The sequence below is a fragment of the Sebastes umbrosus genome, chromosome 10 (assembly GCF_015220745.1).
Source record: "Sebastes umbrosus isolate fSebUmb1 chromosome 10, fSebUmb1.pri, whole genome shotgun sequence".
NCBI classification, from domain to species: Eukaryota; Metazoa; Chordata; class Actinopteri; order Perciformes; family Sebastidae; genus Sebastes; species Sebastes umbrosus.
Genome location: NC_051278.1, coordinates 9384334 through 9410316, shown reverse-complemented (window position 1 = coordinate 9410316; position 25983 = coordinate 9384334). Strand labels below are relative to the sequence as shown.

General features: G+C 39.1%; 1 protein-coding gene and 1 long non-coding RNA gene across 8 annotated transcripts in view; both read right to left on the bottom strand.

Moving 5' to 3' along the window:
- Positions 1-172: 172 nt before the first annotated feature.
- Positions 173-5541, bottom strand: LOC119495457. 6 transcript variants are annotated; one of them, XR_005208495.1, is made up of 7 exons: positions 5401-5422; positions 4536-4632; positions 3957-4042; positions 3629-3686; positions 3415-3499; positions 2810-2881; positions 698-916 (listed from the first exon to the last, which is right to left on the bottom strand). It is a non-coding gene; the product is annotated as an uncharacterized LOC119495457 (long non-coding RNA). The 6 variants fall into 6 exon arrangements; XR_005208494.1 differs by having other exon boundaries at positions 4540-4632; XR_005208496.1 differs by lacking the exons at positions 698-916; positions 4536-4632; positions 5401-5422 and adding exons at positions 173-653; positions 5423-5541.
- Positions 5542-8269: 2728 nt separating this feature from the next.
- Positions 8270-25983, bottom strand: part of b3gat2 (beta-1,3-glucuronyltransferase 2 (glucuronosyltransferase S)) — a 55626-nt gene continuing 37912 nt past the window's right edge. Inside the window, exons 4-6 of one of the 2 annotated variants that reach the window (XR_005208556.1) lie at positions 18494-18642; positions 10665-10840; positions 8270-8842 (exon numbers count right to left, since the gene is read on the bottom strand). Coding sequence is in view for 1 of the 2 variants with exons in the window: in XM_037782542.1 (XP_037638470.1) it covers positions 8756-8842; positions 18494-18642 (236 nt within the window). In the remaining variant the exon portion in view is untranslated. The remainder of the gene's footprint in view (positions 8843-10664; positions 10841-18493; positions 18643-25983) is intronic. The other variant, XM_037782542.1, reaches the window with a different exon arrangement.

Genomic DNA, 25983 nt, shown 5'->3' with positions numbered 1-25983 from the left:
AGAGTAGAAATGAACAAACATATCGATACTGAATATTTGAAACGGTTTCTCATTTTCCGCGGTATCGATACAAATCAGCTGCGCTGCCTTTCTGCTCTCTCTTCTCTCCGGACAGCGTGTTAACACACACAGTGCTATTTATCTTTTAATAAAAACCTAAAATGATATGCCCTCGATGTTGACTCATTTTTTATTAAACATGGTATCAAATATTGATATCTTTCAAGGTATTGTATCAAAGTTAGAAATTACAGACACACAGAAGTTTGAATAGATGGGAAGCCAACACAGATAAAAAAAAAACTATTTACATTACAGAGAAGCCAAATAAAATGTGGCAAAGCTAACAGTCAGATCTCATGATAGAAATTCACATCATGCTCTTAAGATTACAAAGGGTGGGTAAAGAGTTTTGTCAGATGTTAAAGATAATGAACAAGCAGATAAACTGGCAAATTAGGCTAGTAAAGTATATGACAATACAATTAAGATGTAGCTTAGGTAAGGGAGAGACAAAATCATTTATTATAACAGCCATAATTAACACTTGTCAGAAGGATTAGGATACAGACGATAATGGAAGATGTAATAAATAATATAATAATAATAATATACAAAAGTCAGTTCAGGTTAAACAGTTCAAAGGAAGATAACTGCAGAGAGGAGGTAATCAGGTAATGGTGATGCAGGTAATCTGTCAGTGGTGTAACCATAGAAATAAAATATAATAACAATAATAATTCTATGGGTGTAACTCTCTGGAAGATCACATTATGTATTGCAATAAATATAATTCAGAGGAAGACATTAAGAAATATACATGAGACAGGAGTGGGGTCTGTGTCTGTCTGTCTTCTCTCTTCTTCTCTCCTCTTCCCTCTCCTTCTCTTCTTCTTCTTCTCTCATATTAAAGTATCTCGAAAAAAGTCATAGAATATTATGTAGAAAAAAATAAAACAGTCAGTATAGTATGTCGAAAATTTAAAAAAATGTCATATTATAGTATGTAAAAAAAAGTCACAGTATAGTATGTCGAAAAAAATGTCTATAGTATGTCGCCATTTTAAAAAAAAAAGTCATAATATATTACGTCGAAAAGAAAGTCATAGTATATCGAAAAATAAAAAAAGTAATATTATATCATGTCGAAAAAATAAAAAAATGTCATAGTATAGTATGTGGAAAAAAGTCCTTTTATAGTACGCGACAATTAAAAAAAAAAAGTCATAGTAAAGTATGTCGAAAATTTTAAAAAGTCATACTAGAGTATGTCGAACTTTTTTGTATTTCAAAAAAGGGATGAAAAAGTAATAGTATAGTATGTTCAAAAAATAAAAATAGTCATATTAAAATTTAAAGTCATATTATGGTATGTCCAAAAAAAAGTCATAATATAGTATGTCGAAATTTTTTTATAAAAACTTAAAAAAGTTAGAGTATAGTATGTCCAATTAAAAAAAAAAAATATATATATATATTATAGTATTTCGAAAAAATGTAAAAAGTCATAGTATATTAAAATTTAAAAAGAAAGTCATAGTATGTCGAAAAAAAGTCATACTTTAATATGTAGAATCTTTTTAAAAAGTCATAGTATAGTATATCGAGAAAAAAAAGTCATATAGTATGTCAAAAAAATAAAAAAATGTCAGTGTAGTGTCGAAAAAAATAAAAAAGTAATCGTAGTGTCGAAAAAATAAAAAAAGTCATAGTATAGTATGTCGAAAAATAAAAAAAATAATAGTATAGTGTCGAATAAATAAAAAAAGAAAGTCATAGTATGTCGAAAAAAAGTCATACTGTAATATGTAGAATTTTTTTAAAAATGTATATCGCGAAAAAAAAAGTCATAGTACGTCAAAAAAAAAAAAAAAATGTCATAGTATAGTATGTCGAAAAAATAAATAAGTAATAGAATAGTGTCAAAAAAATAAAAAAAGTCATAGTATAGTATAATGAAAAATTAAAAAAAGTCATAATATAGTATGTTGAAAAAATAGTCAGAGTATAGTATGATGAAAAAATAAAAAAGTCAAAGCATAGTATGTCGAAAAAAAAACAAAGGTCATAGTAAAGTATGTCGGAAAAAAACAAAAGTCATAGTATAGTATGTCGAAATTGTTTTTAAAAAGTCATAATAGTATGTCGAAAAAATAAAAGTCATAGTATAGTATGTTGAAAAAAATAAAAAAGTCATGTGTTGAAAACTGCACGAAAAAAAGTCAGTATAATATGTCGAAAAAAGTCCTGAAAAAGTCATAGTATCGTACGTCGAAAAAAGACATCAAAAAGTAATTGTATAGTATATTGAAAAAAGCCAGTGTAGTACGTCAAAAAAGTCATACTATGCTATGACTTTTTTTGACATATGAGTTTTTATGACATACCATAAATGTTTTATTTTTTTATGGCTTTCAATGATATACTAAACTAGGACTTTTTTGATATACTATGATTGTTTTGACATAATATACTACGACTTTATGACTTTTTATGACATACCATGATTTTTTCATGACATACTATACTATTACTCTATAACTTGTTTCGACACACTATACTATGACTTTTTTATGAGATACAATACGATGAGACCTTTTTATGGCATACTATAACTACAACAACAACAACAACAACAACTACTACTAGTACTACCAACATTACTACAACAACTACTACTGCTGCTAGAACAACAATTACTAATAATACTACTACTATGATAACAACTACATTTGCAACAACTTCAACTATTACTACAACTACTACAATTACTAGAACAACTACTACTACTAGTTGATTTGATAGTTACCAAATCTTTCTTCCATGCGATCCAGTTCTCGTCTCCTCCAGGCTCTTCAAGTCGCTTCGTTCATTCAGCAGTCTGGACAGAAAACAAGAACATTTACACCAACTTTTACAAAACATATAAAGTCACTCCTGACCCTGTTTCACCACTTTTTAACAGACTTTTTGCATCAGTTTTCATGGAAGATAGATCAATAACAGATGAAAACACAGGTAGGTATATTGGGTCATGCATTGATATGATCATGTAATCACAATGTGTTGTGATGACAAGGAGATAAAGTGACTTATATTTAATTAGGCTACATTCAAGGCCCTTTAAGTCACAAAATGACTCACATTGATTAGACAGAGACCTTCACTGTCTATCAGTCCATAGATTTGGTAACAAAAGGTGAAAAAAAATTTAATACAAATCAAAAATAAAACATGCATGTCTAGGTAGTCAAGTGGTTTCGACACTATGTAATTCCCCTGGTTCCATCTACACCATCTACTATCAATAAAAATGTCTAATGCGAGATAAATATCCTTAAAAAACGATTAAAAAAATCTGAAACAATAATCAAAGTATCGAGAGAATATTTTGCTTTACTGGTGTTTTCTTACTCTGTGAGATTGTCTCGTCTCGGAGGCGGCTGAGCTGCTTCTGATGAGCCTCCCTGTGGCTCTCCAGCTGCTCCTCCAGCATTTTCTGGAGGACGGAGACACAAATAAAAATCACATTACAGACACACAATCATTCAAATATAAAAATCATGTCATTTGACTGTTGCAGTTTCCAGCTGCGTACAGAAGGAAGTGTTTTTCAGGTCCTCCTCACCTTGATGTCTTCGTCTCCATCCGGCGGCTGTAATATCAGCTTCAGGTATCCTGCAGTTCTGAGAGACAAAGATATTCTCTGGAAGTGTAAATCACATTGAATGACGTCTGAATGTCCAAGTCTATTACAGACCATATCCTATAATTTCATGAATTTGTTCATAACGAAGCTAAAGAGGCCACAGAATTTAAAATATGTTGTATACTTTTAATATTCAACAACATTAAACACAACAAAGCCGGTAATGGTAAATGGACTGGGACTTATATAGCGTTTTTCTAGTCTTCCGACCACTCAAAGCGCTTTAATGAGAACACACATAACCTACCTCAGAGCTTCATCACAGAGAAGATGTTGTCTCAGGTGGTCTGTATAATGTTCCTCTTCTTGATGTCATCCATTGAGGCCGCATATCTAAAAGTGTGCGACAAATAAAAGCATTTGTCTTAACATGCAACACAGAACTGACAGTAAAAACAATACAAAAATAATACACTTTTATAGACTTTATAGTTATATTCATATTAGCATTAACACTGGAAAGTGTAAAAATGTAAAATAAAAAATGTAAAAAAAAAATGTAAAAAAAAGTTATAGTGCTGCATGTCGAAAAAATAAAAAGTCATATTAAATTAAAATTAAAAGTAGGCCTATTTAACAAAAACTGCTGTTCCAGTGTACAAATTATTTTGGTTATTGTCATTCTTTTAAAGTCACCAGAATGCAGGAAACAAAGACTCTGAAACTCAAATTTTTCTGGGGGAGGACACCTCACTTTGTTTGGTTTTGAAATTCTCCCTATTTTTGAGGCCTCAAGGTTGGCAAGTATGATTACTGGATGTTACTTCAAGACAATACACACAATGACAATACAGCTGTTTTATGCACCAGATATAATAACACAGACCCACAGATGTGCATTCAACAAGCGCTGGATGCGTTCATATGAGTCAGCCATCTCTGTTTGTCACACTAGTTCTCAAACTTTTTGGGGCCAGGAACTCCTTACAGGGGAAAAAAAAAATTCAAATGACCCCTCGTAATCGTAACACAGATTAAGAATAATGCTTACTACCATTTATTCTCTTAGATGCCATTAAAACTAACTGTATTCTAAAACGTTTCAACCTAAATACTTCAGACCTGTTTCATAGTGATAAGCAGAAACACATTTAAATTTTAAATCATCTTAATATCACTTATATACTTTTAAACAGAGGGTAATTTTATTCAAATTGCATTTGGACTCAACTTGACAGTATTTATACTAATAGTAATTGATCTTAGCAAGACTGGCATAGTCCTAATAAATCCAGATATTTACAAGCTGACTTTCAGTAAATGCTTCAGCTTAAAAATAATGAACTTATTGCTGTGTGTCACAATCATATCAGAGTTTCGATCTGCCCAAAGCTACAATACAATACACAATATGTGTGTTTTATTGGTGCAAATGGTCCCTATGTGTAGATATGCACTTTTTAATGATGCATTATAATTTATAGCAAACTATGTCAGGGACCCCCTTTGAGGATCCAGTCTGAACTGACACTGTGGGCAATTTGTACAACAGGATGTGTGATTTAGCTGAGTTCTTGATTATAAAATAGATCTAGCAGCTCTATTAATTTAATAATCTTTAAGCTACTGATGTGACCATGAAGCCTAATGTTACTTTACACCACCACAAATACTCCTGTACTCAGTACACGTCATGTTTCTAAACATTTCGTTTGAATACAGTTGTTAAACAAACTTTTTCCAGCACTGACCTGCAGCAGCAGCTCCACTCACCTCTCTGATCAGCTTCACCTGCTACCGGTGTGTCACACAGAGGAACTCTGATTGGCTCTGCTGCTATCGCGAGATTTTCCCCCACGGGATTACAACCGCCTGCTCTCATACACAACTACAGTTTATTCACAAATTAGTTTAAGGCAGGGGTCAGCAACCTTTACTATCAAAAGAGACATTTTAGGAAAAAAAAATATATATATATATGTCTGGAGCCGCAAAACATTTGAGCATTATGATGAACGTAATACAGCTTATAGTCAAAGTATATGGTATATAAATCTAATGCAGTAAGGGCCAAAGTGCAAATGTACTACGGAGTATTAGGGCCACATTGAGGGAAAAAATAATCTGAGATTTCCAGAATAAGGTCATAATTTTACAGGAAAAAATTCATAATTTAACGAGAAAAAAGTTATAATATTACGAGAATAAAGTCATAACTTTACCAGAAAAAAGTCGTAATATTAAGAGAATAATATTCTGGGTTTGCAACCTGCAGAGCCCTGTTGGGGTTTCTTTCGAAACAATGACCGGCTCGCTGTACATTATCCCTTATATATCTTTTAGTTGTTTGCTGCTATATTAATGCTCTGGATATCAAATTTAGCAGCTTTAACTTCTGCATCAGAACATTTGAAAGGTGAAATAAAATCTGTCCTGTAAAGCCCAAATACATAAAAAATGTGGATATTTAACAGTACCTTTACAGTTAAAAGTACTGTTCATTTATCTTTTTTTATAATTTACTTGTTTTTACTCTTTTTTTCTGTTCCAAGTTTTACAAGAGGGTCATTTGAAATAAAGGCAGTTGAATCGTGGATTTAATCCTGTTTTTTATCTCCTGTGTTAACATAATACACCTTCACAGCGCCCTCTAACCTTCAGCGATCAGGACAATACTGCCGTTATAACAACCTGAAGAAAACGGTTCTCTCACATTGGCGGCCTGTCTGATGTGCTGTTTATATCCTGTCTACTCAATTCATTCCTTTTTATTCCCCCGCTGGCAAGTGCGATCGCTTGTGAGGTGAGTTTTTCTTTGTTGTCGGCCCACAGACTCTACATTATTGATGGCAGCTTGCAACGTCACTTGTTTCTTCACGTGGGCCCATTTCCAAACCTGATCACACACTCGACACACAGAATGAGAGGACGCCAAAGGTCGTTCCAGTTCATTACATATGATCAGTTCATGGCGTAAAGGGGAAATAGCATTTATGCATCAATAAATCACCACCGCATGAGACATTAATGTGATAAACAAAGACGAGAGCTGCTTCTGTTCTCGGGGCACTGATTGGCATTTTACAGGTATGGAGACGTGTAGACGGTGCTGTTCTTCCAGAACAAACGGACCTTTTGGCAAAAGGAGTGAAAAAAGCTGATGTGAAAATAAATCCTTTCCAACAATTAAATTTGCTCAGTGAGAGAGGTGTTAACGGGGAGATGAGATGAGATGAGAAAAATGATGCCAAATTCGTGTGCATACGGAGCTGGAGTTGGGATGCGGTTAGTCTAGCTTAGCGTAAAGTCCTTGTAGTTCAAAAATACATCTACCAACATATAAAGCTAATCGACCCTCTGAGACCCACAATAGACACGATTTTGTCTTTTTTAGGGGGGTACAAGGGGTGTTTATGGGGAGATAGTAATGGGGGTGTGGTTAATAGTCAGACGTAATTCGTTACCATAACAACCAGATTGCATCATTTTTCAACCCAGTTTAGATGAAACTAGCTACAGTAGCTTGGAAAAGAGCTAGCTATATTGCACTGAATTTGATGAATTTACTTTTTATCAGACCACAAATGAGACAAGAATTAGAGCAATACACACCGACCCTCTCTCTTCTTCGCCCGTCTCCTCCTGGTGAGGCGGCCGTCTGTCTGCTCAACATATTCTTATCCCAACTCGTCATATACTGACGCTTTGTCAGACCCCTCGGTGCCTTTTCGGTCACAGTAAACATGCACTTAATGTTGTGAAGTAAACAAAAACACTTCCTTAGGTTGAGGCAACAAAACCACTATAGCTAGGTTTAGGAAAAAAACATCATGGTTGGGTTTAAAACTACGACGTTTGTACAGTGAAAATGACACTGAACGTTGTGAACACGAACAAACAGCTTATTGTAACGTGACACACGGAACACAAACAATGGTCTCCTGGATGAAAGCCTTTTGCTTGTTGGACCCATCCACCTCTCGTCCCACCCACCTGGCGTGATTTTTCGCTCTTAAAGCTACGTCACCACAGCACTTTCCCTGTGCGTTTAATATTGACGTGGATGGGTTTACATTGTTGTTAATGGAAAGCTTGGTGCGTCTCATACTGACTCTAAAGGGTGCCTTGTGCGTCGGTATCTAACGCCGACAGCCGTGACAAAGCGTTGGTATTTGACGAACCTGGGAATGAGAATAGGCTGGTCTGCTGCTGCAGCCGCACCACCGTACGCCGGCCACAGGATGGATAGACATGTTGACGAAGTCCACCGTTTCACATGTAGTTTCAGGATGTTTTGGAGGTTTCTAAGATCCGTCTAGCTGTGCCCTGTGGCCGGACACAACACTGGCGTCGGCTGCTTTCTGTTTATCTCCAACAGGAGGAGACGGTAAAGAAGAGAGCGCAAAGAAGCATGAGTGCACCTGCATGAGCTTGGAGGATGACGTATAACCTGCAGCTTCTACTATATACATCATACGTTGTATTCCAGTAACAGTAACAACCTTCTTTTTTTAATTTTGAGCACAAAAGTTAGTTATTTGTTCACAAAAAATGTACGCCAGTGTGGCTATTGTCAGGAAATGACTCAAATAAATATGAAATATCACAGAAATGACAAAATACACTGGACAGGGGCTTTAATGCATTATAAAATCTGTATCAATCTTCTTATCTGCTGTTAAAGAAACAGCATTGCAACACCGTTATCGGGACCAGGAGCATTGATTGTATGGTAATCATATCACGGAATCACAGTTAATCTGACAATGATGTATTAATGATTAAAATGACATTAATTATTCACATGGCACTTCAGCAACATGATCATCTTTTTTACATTTATACTTTTCACATCAACAAGCCGTGGATGGAGGAAATAAACAGTCCCAGTAATCCCAGTTTGTAAGAAGAACATATTCAGTGTTGTCCAGTTCTCAGTAAGCACGTTTGACAGACAGCCAGAAGTCTTGAATCATGCAGCTCCTCAGAGTCTGTGTCCAGCGTGAACAGATTGCATCGGCCCATGCTGTCGTTAGTCCCGGCCAAGAGATGAAGGGCAGCCACGACCGGCACCTGGTTTTAGGATCCGCCGCTCAGCTCTTCCTCTCACACCTCGATGACCACAGTGTCTTTCCGATGTTTGAGCTCGTTTGCGAGGTGTGGTTTCTCTGTGCGAGTGTGCCAAACCAGCACCTGAAAAAGAGAAGAAGAGGACGAGTGAGGAAATGTGCTGACAGTGGAAACGCTGGGCACTAAATAAAGAATGAACAGGCTGTTATGCTTGGATGCAGGTTGTTGGCAGAGCTTTACTGATCTGGTGTAAGACCAAAGACTTAAGTTGATATCTTTGGTATTAAAGCTGCTGATACCTGATATTTTGGGTAGAAAAATGTCTGAAGGAGCTTTTATAAAATCACTGAAATTGAGAATTGCAGGTTCAAGGATCATTTTGATTTATTACAGTACAGTGTGTCTCATTTGTATAATACTGGCCATCTCTGCTACCAGTAATAATGAGATTACACTTGAATACTCAATCAGGTACCAAGAGGAGACTCTCGTAGCGCTATGGAGCCATGTTTTTAGCTGCGTATCCTCATCTTGTTTGTGTCTAATCTGACCATAGACTGAATAAGTGGACGTAGTCAGCATGATGTCACCCATTGGTATGTTGTATGATGTTTTGAAGCCTCGAGTTCGAGGCCGTTGCCATGTTGTTTTTTTGCAACCAGAAGTGGCATGACAGAGTGGAGCTAAGTACAACTAAACACAAATTTTTTAGGCGACCAAAATTACAATTAACTTTCATGAACTGAAAACACACTGTGAAAGGGTTAAAGTTATAAGATGAAAACTCCCAGAACGGACAACGGTTTACTGAGGTAATAAATCAAGTGCTTCCGCCCACCCATAGCGGACTCTCACGCTATTAATACTAGGCTACGTCACTTGCTCAAATAACGCCGTGGGTGGGTTTACATTGGAGTTAATTGAAAGCCTGGTTTGTCTCATACTGTTGCTAAACGGTGCCTCCGTGCACTGACTTCCGATGCCGAGGGGCACTGGCCAAACGGCGGTATTTAACCGCTGTAAAGGAGAGGGGTGCACTGGATTTATAACACAAGACAAAATGAGAGCGTCATAGCGAAACTGATTGCGGTACAATAATCTTTTTATGTTGATTATCTTGTTTTCATAATTGTTGGAGGTCAAAATCGTAATTGAAATTTGATTAATTGCACAGCCCTATCAGAGCTGCTCATGAGTCTGCTCAGATCTATGAAGGTTCAAACCCCTGAAGCTAACTACGGGAAGTGACTTACACTGACTGGCTACTGTCAATATATTGGTTTAAAGCTACAGGGTGGTGGTATTTCCCACGTTGGAGAGACTTTTTGAAGCAAAGGCTTCGTTTCCTTGATGATGCTCTGATGAAATATCAGTCGAATGAAAGACACCGCTGTATTCTTTGAAACAGAGATTGCATCCTCCTGCTGTTGAATTTGAAGTGTGCCAGGAGGGACTCCACACTCGTGAAACAAGTCTGACACCTCCTGAATTTCTTTCTCCAATTTCACAGCAATATATTGGTGAGAAAACACAGCAATGGATGCAATGATTTCTGTAGAGAGGGACGCATTTAATCCCCCAGAGATTCAAGTGAGGTTATTTGGAGTAAAAAAATGTTTTTTTTTAGCCGATGGCTAATGAGCCTATAATTCACGCTTGTGACAATCCTGTGTCCAAAGCAACACACGCACACATACAGAGACTCACAGAGGCATGATTTATTGCTGGCTGCTGCTGTTTCTGGGCTTCTTCAGGTGGAACATGTCACTTCCTGCACACTGTGCTGCTAATTGGCCCACTTTGCATATCTAACGAGGCTAATGTAGCAGCCACTTAAGCATCACTCCAGAGCTGGGAGGAAAATGGTGCCGAACGTGTGTGCGTAGTCTGTGCACGTGTGTGTGTGTGTGTGTGTGTGTGTGTGTGTGTGTGTGTGCACACTCACTAATCATGCAGTCAGAGTGCCCTCCCTGCTGCCCCGGACTCGCACTTCTCTTTTCTACTTCTGCACAGTTTGCTCTCCATTTTTCCTCATTCATCACGTCCACTTTTTCTCTCACGGCTTTGCTCTTGTTTTTTTACTTCTCTGTCCTCCTTCCTGCTCTATCTTTCTCCTCCTCCCTGAGGCAACGTGGAGACAAAAAGCTTCACCAGGTTAGAGTATTTTTGCCTTAATAGCATACGGAGAGGACAGGCCTGTTTCTCCACATCAGGAGGAGGAATTTCTAGAGAAGCAAAAGGAGGATTGGGTAGCAACAGTGTCCAGTTTTACCTTGAAATAAGATACATCTTAGTAGGGCTCGGCAATATATCGATATTATATTGATACCGTGATATGAGACTAGATATGCTTAGATTTTGGATGTCGTAATATGGCACAAGTGTCGTCTTTTCCTGGTTTTAAAGGCTGTATTACAGTAAAGTGATGTCATTTGATTGTTCTAGCTGTTCTATTATTTGCCTTTTTACCCACTTAATCATTATATCCACATTACTGATGATTATTTAACAAAAATTTCATTGTGTAAATATTTTGTAAAGGCACCATTGGTCGACCCTACAATATCGTCACAATATCGATATAGAGGTATTTGGTACAAAATATTTTGTTTTTTGATTTTCTGATTTGATTTGTTTTTGTTTTTATTACACTTCTAATTTCAAGATATTACAGTGTGCTTCAATAAACTGTCTAATATTTATGAACACTTTATACCAGGGTAGGATGCTTGAAATGTAGGTGACCTGGGCATTGCAGATGTTTAACAGGATCTGCACTGTGAAATGCAGATGCTGCCAGACAGAACTTGGATCTCGCTGTCAAAAAGGAGAGCAGCCTAACAGGCTATATACTTATCATACTACTACTACACTGCCAACAATATAGGCTGAGTTACAGGGCAACAGGCCAACGCTCTCCTCCCAGTCGCACTCTGCATCTGCGTCTTCTATGTTGAAATAGTGGCACAGCAAGGCCCTGATCCCACAGAGTGTTTTAACAGCCTTTTTGTAATTGTTTTCGATGAGAGTGAAGCATTTTACACACTGATTTTACGTTGCTGAGCGCCTCGCGTTTATCCGCTCTGTGCACCTCGTGTTTTTACAGGAGCGCACTGAAAACCTTGAGTTGAAAAATATTCAACTCAGAGCGGAAAAACGCCCGACATCATTAGCATTTTTTCTCATTGCGTTCACTTTTGCTGGATACCAGGAGCTACATGACTTTACCAACCGTAGGTACCATGATCTGAACAGAAAACATTAATATATATATATATATAACATAAATTGTTTCATTAATCTAAACTGTACTATTAACTATTAAGTAGCGTACACTTCATGGCTGGTGTTAAGCTTATGTTAGCACTCATTCGGTGGTTGCATAGCAACAATTTAGAAAAAATAAAAGGCGCAGCAAACTGCAAAAAACACTGATCGATTTGTACGAAAGAAATATTCGTAAAAAGCCTCTATTTGTGCTTTCCCGAATATCGGATTTGTCTCCACCCGTAACAGATGCGATTTACTTGGCTCGATGAGACCGACGCAAAGGGTACCCCACTTATCTTACTTTTGGATGTGTTGGGGACGGCATGTCAATTTCCGCTTGTTAAATGCAAAGTGTTCTTTCAAAATAAAGTTTTGTAGTCACAGGAAGTTAGGTTTATGCAACTGAACCACTTAGTTAGGGTTAGGAAACAGTCGTGGTTGATGTTAATTTTACTGACTAACGGCTCACGTGACTAGCGACTCACGGGATTGACAATACTAACCAGTCACTTGACTAAAGACTGACCACCCTGAGCGGACTCTCACGCTATTAATACTATGTCACTTAATTTAACCGTCGCATAACGCCGCGGGTGGGTTTACATTGGAGTTAGTTGAAAGCCTGGTGTGTCCCATACTGTCGCTAAAGGGCGCCTCCGTGTGTCGGTATCCGATGCCGAGGAGCACTGACCATTTCCAATATGAAAAAGACTATTTTTTTAAGACATTTTTACTGAAAAATCATTCAAACTTGGGCAAAAATGAAATATTCAACGTCTGTAAAATAAGTTATGAACGTTGTCACTCTGATCTATGGCGAGCCCTGTTGCATCATCAGTAAACTAGACAATTGCTCTCATATTAGCTAACACAAGATTGAGGAAGTTTGTGGTGCTGAATAGATAATCATGGCAATAAACCATCTCAGAAGAAAAGTGGGAAATCATTTTAGATTTGACACCATAAATTTACTTTCTTCAGAGTTTTTTTAACCGCTGTTTCCAAAGTCCAAAGAATAAACTTAAGACTCAAGTTGCACAGAGAGGCAAAAATTCACTAAATCCATTTATAAATGCACTCAAGAAGCTTTAAGTATCAGATCACCTAAACCAGATCTAGAGGTGGTCACAGATGCATTCAGCCACATTAATAAAATAAAATTAGCAGAAACCTGAGAGCCAATGCAAATGAAATAACGGTGTAGTGTTTCAGCCCATGGCAGCAGACGTCCCTGCGTCCCTTTGCTTTCCTCTGTGTCATTTTTTACTCAATTTTCAGTCAATTCATCTACCTATCCCCTTTTCTCTACACAGGCTTTTAGTCTCCCTCCTCTCTTCCCTATCTCCTCTTCCTACTGTGCTATCATCTGTCTCCATCTGTTCCGGCCTCCCCCCTCCTTTCTTGTCCTGTCACTGCTGTCTGTTGCCATTACTCTCCTGCTCTAACTACATTACAGCTCCTGTCAGTCGCCTGCAGATACTGACCCGGCCATCAGATGAGCATTTCTGCCCTCCGTAGTCAAGGTCGGGATTCTGTCTCTGTGATCTGATCCTAGGTGCATTCCCCAAAGTGGATAGAGCCTGGAGTTAGGGTGTGTCTCAGCTGCCGGAGTGGGCATCGATATTTACAATCATTTCGATCACAACAGTTCAGACCAGACAAAAGTGGTTAAGATTATAACTCTAGAGAGTTACTTGAATCTGTCAAACACAGATATTTACAGTTCTGCTAGGATTCAAACTAGGAAATGTGCAATAACTGAAGATGCCATTTAATTATGTAATGTACTACATATACATCAGACCGACACATAGGGGTACTTCGCAAAAAGTTAAGGTCGCGCTCCCTTTTCAGGGATAGAAAACTGATGATCCCATAGACTTCAATGCAATTTGATGTATGTCTGGATTGTAATTTCGTAAGTTCGTATGCATTCATCTCTTGTTATACAAACGCTTGTTTTATACACATGTCTAATAATTATTTTGCGACCATGCCTGAACCTGAGTGTTCGTGAAAACTTAAAAAAATTAACACAGTGGCCGGATATTGCTTATCCAGACATCTCTACATATTTGATTGAATCATGTTAGGCATTAATCACGTAAGTGTTGTCTGTCTGTCCTCGACGAAGACGCGATGCTGGTCTGGTCTATAGCTTGGAGCCATAAAGCCCCTCTATTAGCTGCAAAGCTGACATTGTGGGAGATACACATATTTGCTTTTTTGCCGAGAGATATCTGTCCATTCAACATAAAGTTACAGCCAGGAGACGGTTAAAAGAAAAAAAGAAAAGAAAAAAAGTCCAAGGTAACAACATTTTTAATGGGGGGTTATCTGCTGGACTAAATTCCTCTAAAACCATATATAGTCATTTTAACATGAATATTTCTCTACGGATTAAACAAATTAGATTTACCATCATCATAATTAATGAGCTTTAGATGTGTTGTTTTAGCTGTTTCCAGTCCTTTCAGTCACCTGGCTCCAGCAACATATTTACCATATTTGAGAGTTAAAGTGAAAAAAAGTGTGCAGGATTTGGCGCCATCTAATGGTGTGGTTGCAGATTGCAACCAACTGAGTACCCCTCCGCTCACTCCTCCCTTTCCAGGACTGCGGTAATGTGAGCCGCTAAGTGCAAAACCGTGGTAACGACATACGCCTCGCTCAGAGACCATCCTAACCATAATAACACTACTTTAGGAGCAACGAAAATCGGACGCTGGCTGGCGGTACCACGGTTTTGCACTCTGCAGCTCACGTTAACGCAGTTTCACAAACGTGTTGGAGAACTACGGTGGCCTTCAGGTAACAAAAAAACTTGAAAGTCTCTCTCCAGAACCAGCGTTTGGTTTGTCCGTTCTGGGCTACTGTAGAAACATGGTTGAGCAACATGGCGGACTCCGTGAAGAGGACCCGCTCCCTAAATAGATATAAACGGCTCATTCCAAGCTAATGAAAACACAACGATTCTTAGTTTCAGATGATTATACACTAATGAAAACATAGTTATAAATATTATATTCATTCCTGCTAATAGATCCCCCGAAATGTTACACACTGTTCCTTTAAGACCTTATCTTAACTTAAAAGCAAAATGTTAAACTATTCCTTTAAGATTCTTCAAGAGTTATGATGTCACGTCCCGCTGCTTTTGTAACTGTGACGTGATAAATGCTGATATAACATCCTCTTGTCTATACGGTGCTGGGTGTTGACTGATGATGTCATAGCCCGCTAATGGCCTGTATTAATATCGGCGGCAGGGCACCTCCATTAGTGTAATGGGGCTGATAATGATGATGATAGTTTCAACACAGAGCTGTCTGCAGCGGCAGCAGCAGCAGCCAGCTGTAAATGATGATCCGGCAACTCCGGGGGTCTTTATCCTATTCCCTGCAGGAAACATTTACCCATAACCCACCAGGGACTTAAGAGTGCAAGGATGTGACCTGCACACATACGGCGAGAAACAGTAAATTGAGATTTCACATTTGTTGATTCCAGGTGAAGCAGCTGCTTGCTGCACTTTTCTCCACGGAGAATGAAAATACTGTGTGCAGAGTAAAGGAGAGATAGGAGCAGGATTAAATGATTCAGTTTACTATATATTCGTCAACAAAACTAAAAACCAAAGCCCTGCTGCTGCTACGTCCGTCTCAACTTCTGGATTTTTTGGCCAGTAGTTGAAATTATCGTCTTGATATTGTTTACTACAAACATCTTAAGTAAGGGATAATGTACAGCGAGCCGGTCATTGTTGTGAAAGAATCCCCGACACGGCGATGCTGTACTCTGTCTCTCATCGCCCTGAAGGGGTATCTTTCACAACAATGACCCGCTAGCTGTACATTATCCCGCTTATTACACGGCTACTTACTTAAGAAATCAATATTTCGACACAAAAACGGTCCGCCAGAGTCCGACATCAGAGCTGCACCCATAGTGACGGTCTGTTATAGAGAAATTACAGACCGCAGAACGCCGTGATTGACCAATCAGAATTGAGTATTCTACACAGCCGTGTAATAAAACAATACTCGTTGTAAAATACAACACAATAAATGCAGTACTTCATGTTAGAATTGCAAATCTCCTTCCAGTGTAAAACTCATGCAAATGTAACTTTGGCACCTGATGAAAGGGTTAAAGTTGTAAGATGAAAACACGCACATCACCCAGACCAGACAACGCTGTGGTAGCGATCTGTTAATCATAACGTAGCAACGCCCTAAAGCATCCCCTGCTTTATGGTCTATTTGACTCTAAATGGGACCATAATTTACTAAATGAAAATCATGCTGTATTGAAGAAGACTTGAAACTAGAGATTGAGACCATTCAAAAAGACAATTCAGTGTCAGGGTATGACTCACATACCCATTGCTAATCTTGCCTCAAACTTTATTTAAAAAAGCAATAAAAAAAAATAATTAAAAAAACTGTAAATGAATGACTCTGTGCTTGCTTGGAACAAATAGGTTTGGGACGTTTAGTCCACATATTCCTTTAAAAGGTAAAGATGTAATAGAATCCATTTCTCACAAAAGTCCTTTAAGGCAGCTCTGTGATGGTTGTCAAGAGGATGAGTGGCTTCATAAAACCAAGTGCCAACAGGGGCTGTGGTGATTTGAGATGAGCTGCATCGATCTGAGCTGTCTAAGCACACAACTAGAATTGATAGCGCTATAACGCCATTTCTATCCAATCAAAGCTCTGTGTGTCTAAGTTTAGCCCCAGCCACCAGCTCAAAGCATGACTCATGCTGTCAATAGTGGGGAGAGATACCCCATGGTTATGCTGCTGTGATGATAGCCATTATTATGACGCAAATTTAATATCTGCGCCACACACACACACACACACACACACACACACACACACACACACACACACACACACACACACACACACACAAGACAGATAAACTGGGCTTTTATTAAACCCTAGTCAGTGCCATCCACCTTCACTATGCAAGGCTGCGGTCTGATAACGTACTTATTATATAGGGGACCCCTGGCCCTGCATAATCAGACAGCAGTGACTGTAAGAGGTGAAATGTAGAAAAATCACTATAATTAATTTTTTATTGACCCTTAAAAGACAAGTGCAAGGGAAGGAGTGTGCATAGAAATCAGGAGTGTAATGCAAAGCTACCATCTGTTTATTTCAGAAATATATCTGATACATGCTGACGCCAAAACCGTCTTAGACTTTCCAACAATCACCAACTCTTTTTTGGTCAGTAAACCCTTATTTCACCAAGTTAGATGGGAAAATATGCTTGTTCTTTGGAGTCAGACCATGAAATTAGCCCAATAAAATGACAAACATCTCCCAATAAGACAACCAGCGATGGACTCAGCCAATCGTTGATAAATTCCTCCAATCGCCCAACCCTAGTGCCGGGCTTCAGCATCAGGTCATGAGGTAAAGAAATAACACCTGTGGAAAATCTGACAAGCTTCATCATGCACTGCACACTTAATCCGGTTGTTACGAAGTCATTGAGGATGAACCTCGTTGAATCTCTGAATATTGAACTTAAAAGTATCTACACCTTTTGTGTTTTCACAATTACTTAATGTCCTCCACTTCAGCATAAAGCTGTAAAGCTGTTTCTCACCAGTGTGATGAAAAATACGGTGCGAGAATACAAAAGATCTGCATGCACATTTACGCATGACAACTATGCACACCGGTTCCAGTGCGAACAAATTATATTGCGTTGTCGTTTTCCATTTTCGTAGATGAGGCCAAATGAATTTCCTCCTAAATAGTGCCGTGTCCACTCCACACAACAAAAACCTATCCAATATCTTAGAGGCTGACGTTACCTACACAATACATCTAATCAGACCTCAAATTTGATACTAACACTATAACGTTAGCTGTTGTGGCTAGACCCGGTCCGTGACCAACATATAACATTAGAAAGTGCATATCGGCTACATGACCATCTTCATCATATCCCTGCTGCTGGGCGATCTCAAGCCATATATTGTCCTTTATTTGATTGTTGAATTAGTAGTGTTTGTCGTATATTAATGGATGTTGAGAAGGGGACGGCCCATTGATATTTCGAAACACCAATAGTTAAAAAAATGTCCCATTGGACCGAAAGAAGACCATTTGTCCGACAGTCCCTTACGCCCATTGCTCTGAAAATACCTGCTCTCTGTGCAACACTTAGCTAATTATTATGCAGAATGACGGCAATATTTTTTATGACATCAGTTGGAACAAAGGATTTCATTGGTCAAACATATTTTCAGCAGGCAGAAATCCGCTGAAATTGAGGTCCGTCCGAATATTCTTTCCCCCGATCATAAGAACCTACAAAATCATTTTTTATAAAATTTTCATGCAATTTTTCAGACAAAACGTACTTGGTGTGAAGCGATTTGTAAGCAGCACATAAGATCTTTGACCTTAATTGTTACACAGTCAAAAAAGCATTTTCAATCAGTTGCCATGGTGACAGCGGCGCCTGGTTACTGACCCTGGTGCAATTGTTGGCCTTGGGCTCCAACTCGGTGACCTTGGTGATCTGTTTGAGGAAGTCGGACTCCTGCATCCCCGGCTGGGAGCCGCGCCGCTTGAACTGCGCCCGCGGGTTCGCCAGAATCACCTGGAGGTTCACCGCAAAACCTGAGGGAGAGAGAAAGGAAGAGGAAATGCGGGAGCAGAGACAGAGGAAGGGAGAGAGGAGGTTAGCCAGCATGGATTAAAAGCACATTATGAGTCTATTATAATCACAGCAGAAAATGATAGAGTGCATTAGTGTATCTAATGACTATGATATGGCTGATATGAAATTCCTTCACCACAGGGGTCTGCCATTCTCCTGAGATAATTGCACTATAGATGAGAAGGACGGCACGAGAAAGTCAGAGGGAAGTCAAAACGCTCATGATGCTGTGTGCTGTAGCAGAGGTGGGGATTAATGGCTGGCTCGCAACCAGATTTAATCAACCTGATTAGAAAAATTGGTAACAGTGGGAGAAAATGTGACACCACGTAATTGCTTTGAAAGACATTAGCTGTCCTGCAGGACAAGCAGAAATATGTTTTGAAGGTTAAAAAGAGATTCTGATAGTGAGATTAATGTTCAAATTATCTTCCATAAATCAAATTATCCACGTATTCACTTTATATACTTTTAAAGCCAAATGAAAGGCAACAAACTAAACACAAAAGCTAACCTCCTCTGCTGCCGTATTTAACCTTGTTCCCATCGACATGTGTGTGAACACGTCATTCACACATCCGATGTGTTGTCTGACCCTGAAGCCAGAGGTCTGAAGGTGACACATGACGCGTCTCCTTTATATATTTTGGCCTCCACCTCTAGCTAACCCTTTACTGACGCATCAAAGTGCTCAGAGTACGAGCACCGAGTGAAGAATAGGAATCCTTGGACCTTTAGATATAAATTGCTTTTTTCAGAGTTTGTGGTAAATATTCAGTTAAGTGTCCCTCTCTGTCTGGCATTGAGGTATAGGCCTCTTTTCTTCTGCCACAGTCTGCAGATTTTCTGCGTTCGGCATGTTTGTTATTGCAACGTTAAGTAATTCTGCATTTTTTATTAACGGATGCTCTTGAAATTCAAGACTCTAGCCTCTGTGGATCTCTAACTGCATCAAGTTGTTATTAAAACACATTAAACGGATGATTGTCAGACCTATTTTAAAGATGTTGATTGAATGAAAATGATTGTGTGTAACATTTGTTGCTCAGTTAGTTTGCAGTGCTTTTCTATGTGATGCTCTTGAGAGTTTATTACTTGATAGTTTGATAGTTAGTCCTCCATTTGGCCCTTACTATAGTAAACATATTATCAGTATTTCTAATAATCCAATCATCCAAAATTGTGAGACAGCTCTCCTAACTAAATGATATAATGATTAAACAAACACACTCTCACATTCTGCCGTGGAAATAGTGAAGACAACATTAAAGAAACTTCTCTTTTTCAGTAACATGCATCTAACAAAGCCGTCTCTGCTGCAAACCGTCTGCTCACCACGATCACTGCACTCTGCACAGCAGCTGTCTCATATAATGAGACAAAGTGAAATAACCTTAGAAGTTACCTGGATGTAACTCCAGTTCTGTAAGTATGTGGGTAGCCCACCTTTGCTCTGTATCTCAAAGTAGCCTCAGGGTGCTTTCACACCTAACCTGTTTGGTTCGGTTAAAACGATAAAAAAAAGAAATCCCTTTGCCCGGTTAGTGCAGTTTGTTTGGTCTGGTGTGAAAGCGGTCAATCGAACCCTGGTGCGGACCAAACAACTGGACCGAGACCACCTGAAAAGGTGGTTTCTGTTGAGTGTTGTTTGTGGTGTGAAAGCAAACGAACCAACTAGGGATGTTAATAATTAACCGTTTAACCGACATTAAGATTTTTTACTGATTAATGCTATCAGTTAAACGGTTAAAAGAAATTACAGATAATACTGTAATCCTTATAATTTCTTGTTCTCTGTGGCATTTCCCTTTAAGACCCCACACTGTAGCCTCAGGACACCCCCACTGGGATGAAAAAAAATCCCATCAGCACCGTCTCTCTCCTTCATTCTGCCTGCTGAGTAACTCCCTCAGCCTTCCTGCTGAGTCAGGAGACAGAAATAAGAGCAGAGAAAGAGACCGACATTCACATAAACCATTGATCCACCGTTTTCACCGCAGTCCTCTGCTCATTAGCTTAAGGATCGAGTAGAATCGAACTTTGCATATCACTCTCACTCTCAGTTGCTTGACTGAGATGGTCCGGCCAGTCAGCTGGCTGAAAGTGCCAAAAGACAGCATTTTGTTAAGTGAGCTCAGTTTTCATGAGCTAGCATACAACATAAATCTACCTCCTCAGGCTGTGATGGAATACAGTAATTCATATTCATGAGCTGTGTTGTTAGACGTTAGAGAAGAAGATCAGTATCAGTCTATCTGAGCGTAAAGTATGGATCTGGAGCCAAGAGGTGATTAGCCTAGCTTAGCATAAAGACTGAAAGCAGAGGGAAACGGCTAGCCTGGCTGTGTGCAAAGTTCAAAAATCCACCTACAAACACCTCAAAAACTCAGTTTGTGGTTTTGAGTTACGTGCTGTTATTATTACACATTGACTCCAGAGTTCAGCAATGTATTTAACGCGAAACGTATCCTCGTACAACGGTTCGTATGATTTCCTACGAAAAGTTATTCCTCATTTTTGTGTGCGTTTTCCTATGAATGTCCAGCAACACGTGACGCACGTGTCAGTTTTTAGTTTAATAATTAGTTAGGTTTAGGAAAAGATCGACTTAGTTTGGTTTAGGAAAAGATCATGGTTTGGGATAAAATAACTCCGGAAGTGGCTTAATTTAAATACGGAAGTTGCGTGACAAATAAATCAACGTACGAACAGCGGCCTCCTGGGCGAAAGTCCAGTGTTTTTTGACTCACCCATCCACCCCGACCTCCTCCCTACGCTGAGTTTGTCGTTCTTTATACTTCCTGGTTCATGATTACGTGGATTACATATGAATTTATTTTGTGGGATATTGGACAAATGACTTTTCGTAGGTATGACTACGAACGGTGTACGAGAACAGCCTGCGCACAGACATGACAGTGGTTTTGATCTTCTCATGTCATTCTCGGAAAGAAAGCAAATAAGTGTTTTTTCTAAAATGTAAACTATTCCTTTAAACCTAGCATCTGCAACGTGATTTTACTTTAAATGTTGCTGTTTAGCCAGACTCTAAAGTATCGGATGTTGGAGCTTCACACTAATACTTGAAATCGCCAAACCGGAAGCCTTTTAAAATGAAGTATTTATTTCCCTTTCACAAGCATAATGTATATTGATGAAAAAATCAAACTGACTCTGTGTCAAGTCTCTGTAAGTTCATATTCATACATCCTGAAACCAGCGGCTGCCTGGAAGGTAGGAAAACCCATTGTCTAGTCCAAACTCTATGGTGCATTTTAAAGCATATGTAATTTGTAGTAAATTAAAACATTGATACGGTCCTTAAATGCCCCATCGAGACAGAAAATATAAGTGTAGGTGTAGTTGTGTTTTTAAGCAGAGCAGCATTTCTCCGAGGGATGCGGAAGTTTCTAGTTTAGAGCGTGACAGGAGGATATTTTCAGAAATTGCTGCGATCCTCCGTGCACAGGGTCTCGGCATAATTACTGAATATTTATTTATGCAAATCGTTAGTGGGTGGCACGCCTTGGCAATCAGTGCATTAGTACTGGTGGTGAATTACCCCAAGTAATTCACCATCCTCGCCTCCTCTCTCTTCCCTCTCCCCCTGGCTGAGCAGCATTTTCTAGGCTGCAGCTATCCCGAGGAGCTGACACACGGCCAGCAGACAGCAGTCCTCTGAGTAATGTGAGTGTCAGTGTGGGTCACACAGAGAGAAACTGTAGACATGCAAATGGGTTTGGCTTATCATCCCACTACTGTAAAGGCTTAAGTCTGCTGCATTTTAGGCCATGGTCAGCCACCACAAACACATCCTTGTACTCGCTCACACATACAGACACAAACATACATAACGTGAGACAGAGCAGTTTTAAAGACTTATACTGAACCAATGTTTACAGATTGAAGGTTATACTTGTACTGATAACTACTATATTTTAGGGTAAGATGCTTCATTCGTCAACCAACACAACGCAAATTCACACAAAGCAGCTGAAATGTATCTCTTCACATATTCCTCCTCAGCCCAGTCGCATGAAAAGGTGTATGAATTACATAATAATGTGCCAGGCAAAGGCGTGCAATAAAAAAGCTGTTCCTGCTTTTGGCTTGTCACTCCAACAAACACAGGACTTTCAACCAGGAGACCGGTGTTTGAGACCGATGCTTTGTTTTGTAAGTTACGTTAGTGATGTTTGTGACGTGATTTGTAGTGACGTAAGTGACGTAAGTTTTCCGTACTGATGTTACATTGATTCAGTACGTATTTTTCTTAGTTTGCTACGTACTTATTTTAAGGCCAACCATGACGTTTTTTCCTAAACCGAAGTGAGTGGTTTTGTTGCCCCCTGCTGGTACTGCACCTTCATACATGCGTGTAATATTCACGCCTCAGCAAGGCAAACGTGACACTGGCACGCTATCCTCTGGTGGACAGGTGGGTCAAATGTGTAATTTTACAAAACACATGTTTTTTGACACGCCTACAAATCTACCCATTTCTTATTTTTTGGTCAGAGCAAGCTGACATAGCTATGATGCGTGGAAGGGGGTATGAGTCCACAAGTCCAACAGTCTGACATTTTTTGTGATAGCTTACTAATATAAAATCAAATCACAAGACAGGAGGAGGAGAGAACAACAGCCATGCTCGCAAGTCATCAACGTTCATCAACATGATATCCTACACCAAGCATGATTGGCTAGAAAGAGGTCACGTGAGAAAAGATGCGTAAACACAGACAGAGGATCCATATTTTGTTTATCGTACAGAGGGCAAAATTATTGTACAAATATAATAATTATTGTACATCTGGCAACGCTGCGCCCTAGCTGAACGTCCCCTGGCTCCACACATTATCATTCTGGTATTGGGAAAAAAACACTCCGGCTTGTTTGTATTTCGTTAAACCAATTACAATCGTCTTTGGCAGCACTAAGCACAGGCTGCAGCAACGGTGCCCTTACAAAATAGATAGTGCAGATAGTGGAAGGGGATGAGAAAGCTGTGTGAAATACGTGGCCAATGGCAGACTTATACCCACAGTCTACATCTGGTAAGTCTGACTACTGCTGCTCCCACCATTTTAACATTTTAAGGTAAAAAAAAAAAAAGCCACTCAAATGCTATAAGCAAAGTCCAACCACTGCACAATCTTATACCTACACAAAGAAACCGCAGACCCTGATACAATACGTATAGAGTTGTTAGGTGACTCTGGTATAAAGCTCATTACTGCTCTGTGTGCAATACTGCAGGCTAATCACAGAGATGAATGAAACTCAGGTGGAGCAGATAGAAATTTGAAAGCAATTACAAGATAGACATCTTCTAACCTGCAGCCAGCCTCAGTGATATGGAGATCACAGCTTATCTGAGCCACGTTTGCCCAAGAGGCTATTTGTCCAGACTCTGCACTGACTTTGTCCCACTTTACTGCTGACCCACTCTGGCTGACCTATTTGACTGTATGTGTCTATTGAATACTACATTACCCTTTCTGGAGAAAAAAATATCTACCTGTAGTTCATTATTAGCCTACTTGGGCCGTGAACATACAGTAAGTTATCAACAACTGTTTTGATCTGCAGGCCTATTTTTTTCTGTACAAAGTCACTTGAGGCATTTTTTGAATCAGACTTCACACAGCTCCCTTTGGAAACATAAAACAAGTATTTATACAAGCCTTTTCACAAAGCAGTAGTACTCCCCAACACCTGTAAGCAGACTTTGAAGGGCAAAACCGGAGTTCCCCTTTAAGGTGGATATCCTTGGTCACTAGTGAATGACTTATCAGGAATTTGGTGACCACCTGACCCTTTATCTAGCGACATCACCAACTCAAACTTCGCCACTGACCAGCACGTTCATCCAAGACAAGATACCTTAAAAAACGATGGCTGGATTTCCTGTTTTTTGGGTTGTTTTTAGGGTCTAGGGCTGTGTATTGGCAAGTATCATGATACAGGGGTAACAACTCAATATATTGCGATACTGTAAGCAAGGCGATATATTGAGATTTTTTAAATCTAATTTTAGGAAAACTATCATAGTATAAAGAACACACCAGAAATACACTATTTTTAGAATTGGCAAAAATAACTGCATGCAAAAAACTGCAATGTTTTTAGCACAAAACTGCATGGGAGCAGTAGTATAAAGTGGCCATATCTGTAAAGGGGAGACTCATGGGTATCCATAGAACCCATTTTCATTCACATATCTCGAGGTCAGAGGTCAAGGGACCCCTTTGGAAATGGCCAAGACAGTTTTTCCTCACTAAAATTTAGCATAACTTTGAAGCGTTATTTATTCTCCTTCGCAGTATGACACGGGTGGTGCCACTGGGTACCTCAGTTTAATATGATGCTGGTATCTTCACTCTAAATTTAAACCTGCTATAACCTTGAAAGATCGAACAGCGGCCGGGCCTGACGGTAGGCCGTCAGATTTTCAAGAGGTTAATTAAAAATCAATACAGTGTTTTGGAGAATCTATACAGTACCACATAATATCGCGATATTCATGTATATCAATATTTTCCTACACCCCTATTAGGGACCCCCTTATCTTTCCTCCAGCAAAGAAGAGAAAACCTCCTTTTGATTTGAATGACCCCACAACACCCAAAAAGTGTTACATTTCAGCTTTGTGTTGCATTATAATACCATAAAACGTTGTATTATATCTATCAAAAATCTAAATCAAACCGATCTGGAAAACAAGAGGTTAAAAGAAGACTAAATAAATACATGAAATGAGAAAACAATGCCTGTCATGGCCTCTTGTGCTGTATTGATTTGTCTTATTGTGGTGTAACCTGAAGCCTTGGTAGCCTGAGGGAACTCTGTGATCACTCTGTTGTCCTCTAAGTTTACATGTCTCTGTTCCATCTCATCGCTTTATGATTCATTTTTAATTCAGAGGCTGATATGAAACACAAAAGAGTTTACCTCCAGGGCAAAAACGGATATAAGCACACTCAGCAACCACGACACTGTGGTATTAAAATCATAAGCCCATGATAAATGATCTGTTTTGGTAACCTCTGTCACCAGTTCATGTAACACTACAGTGATTCCACTGAGATGCACTTCAGGAAACTTGAATATCTGCTCCTGTAAACACACAGGGTCGTGTTTCCTGAGAGAAAAACCCTCCAACTGACAGGTTTCTGTTTTGTTTAGATGGGAGAAAGGTGTCACAGTACCACCTACACAGTTTGATTGACAGGTGACCAATGGGACCCGCAGTGAAAAAGCACCATGGCAACAAGTACCAACTGAGACAAAAACAAGCA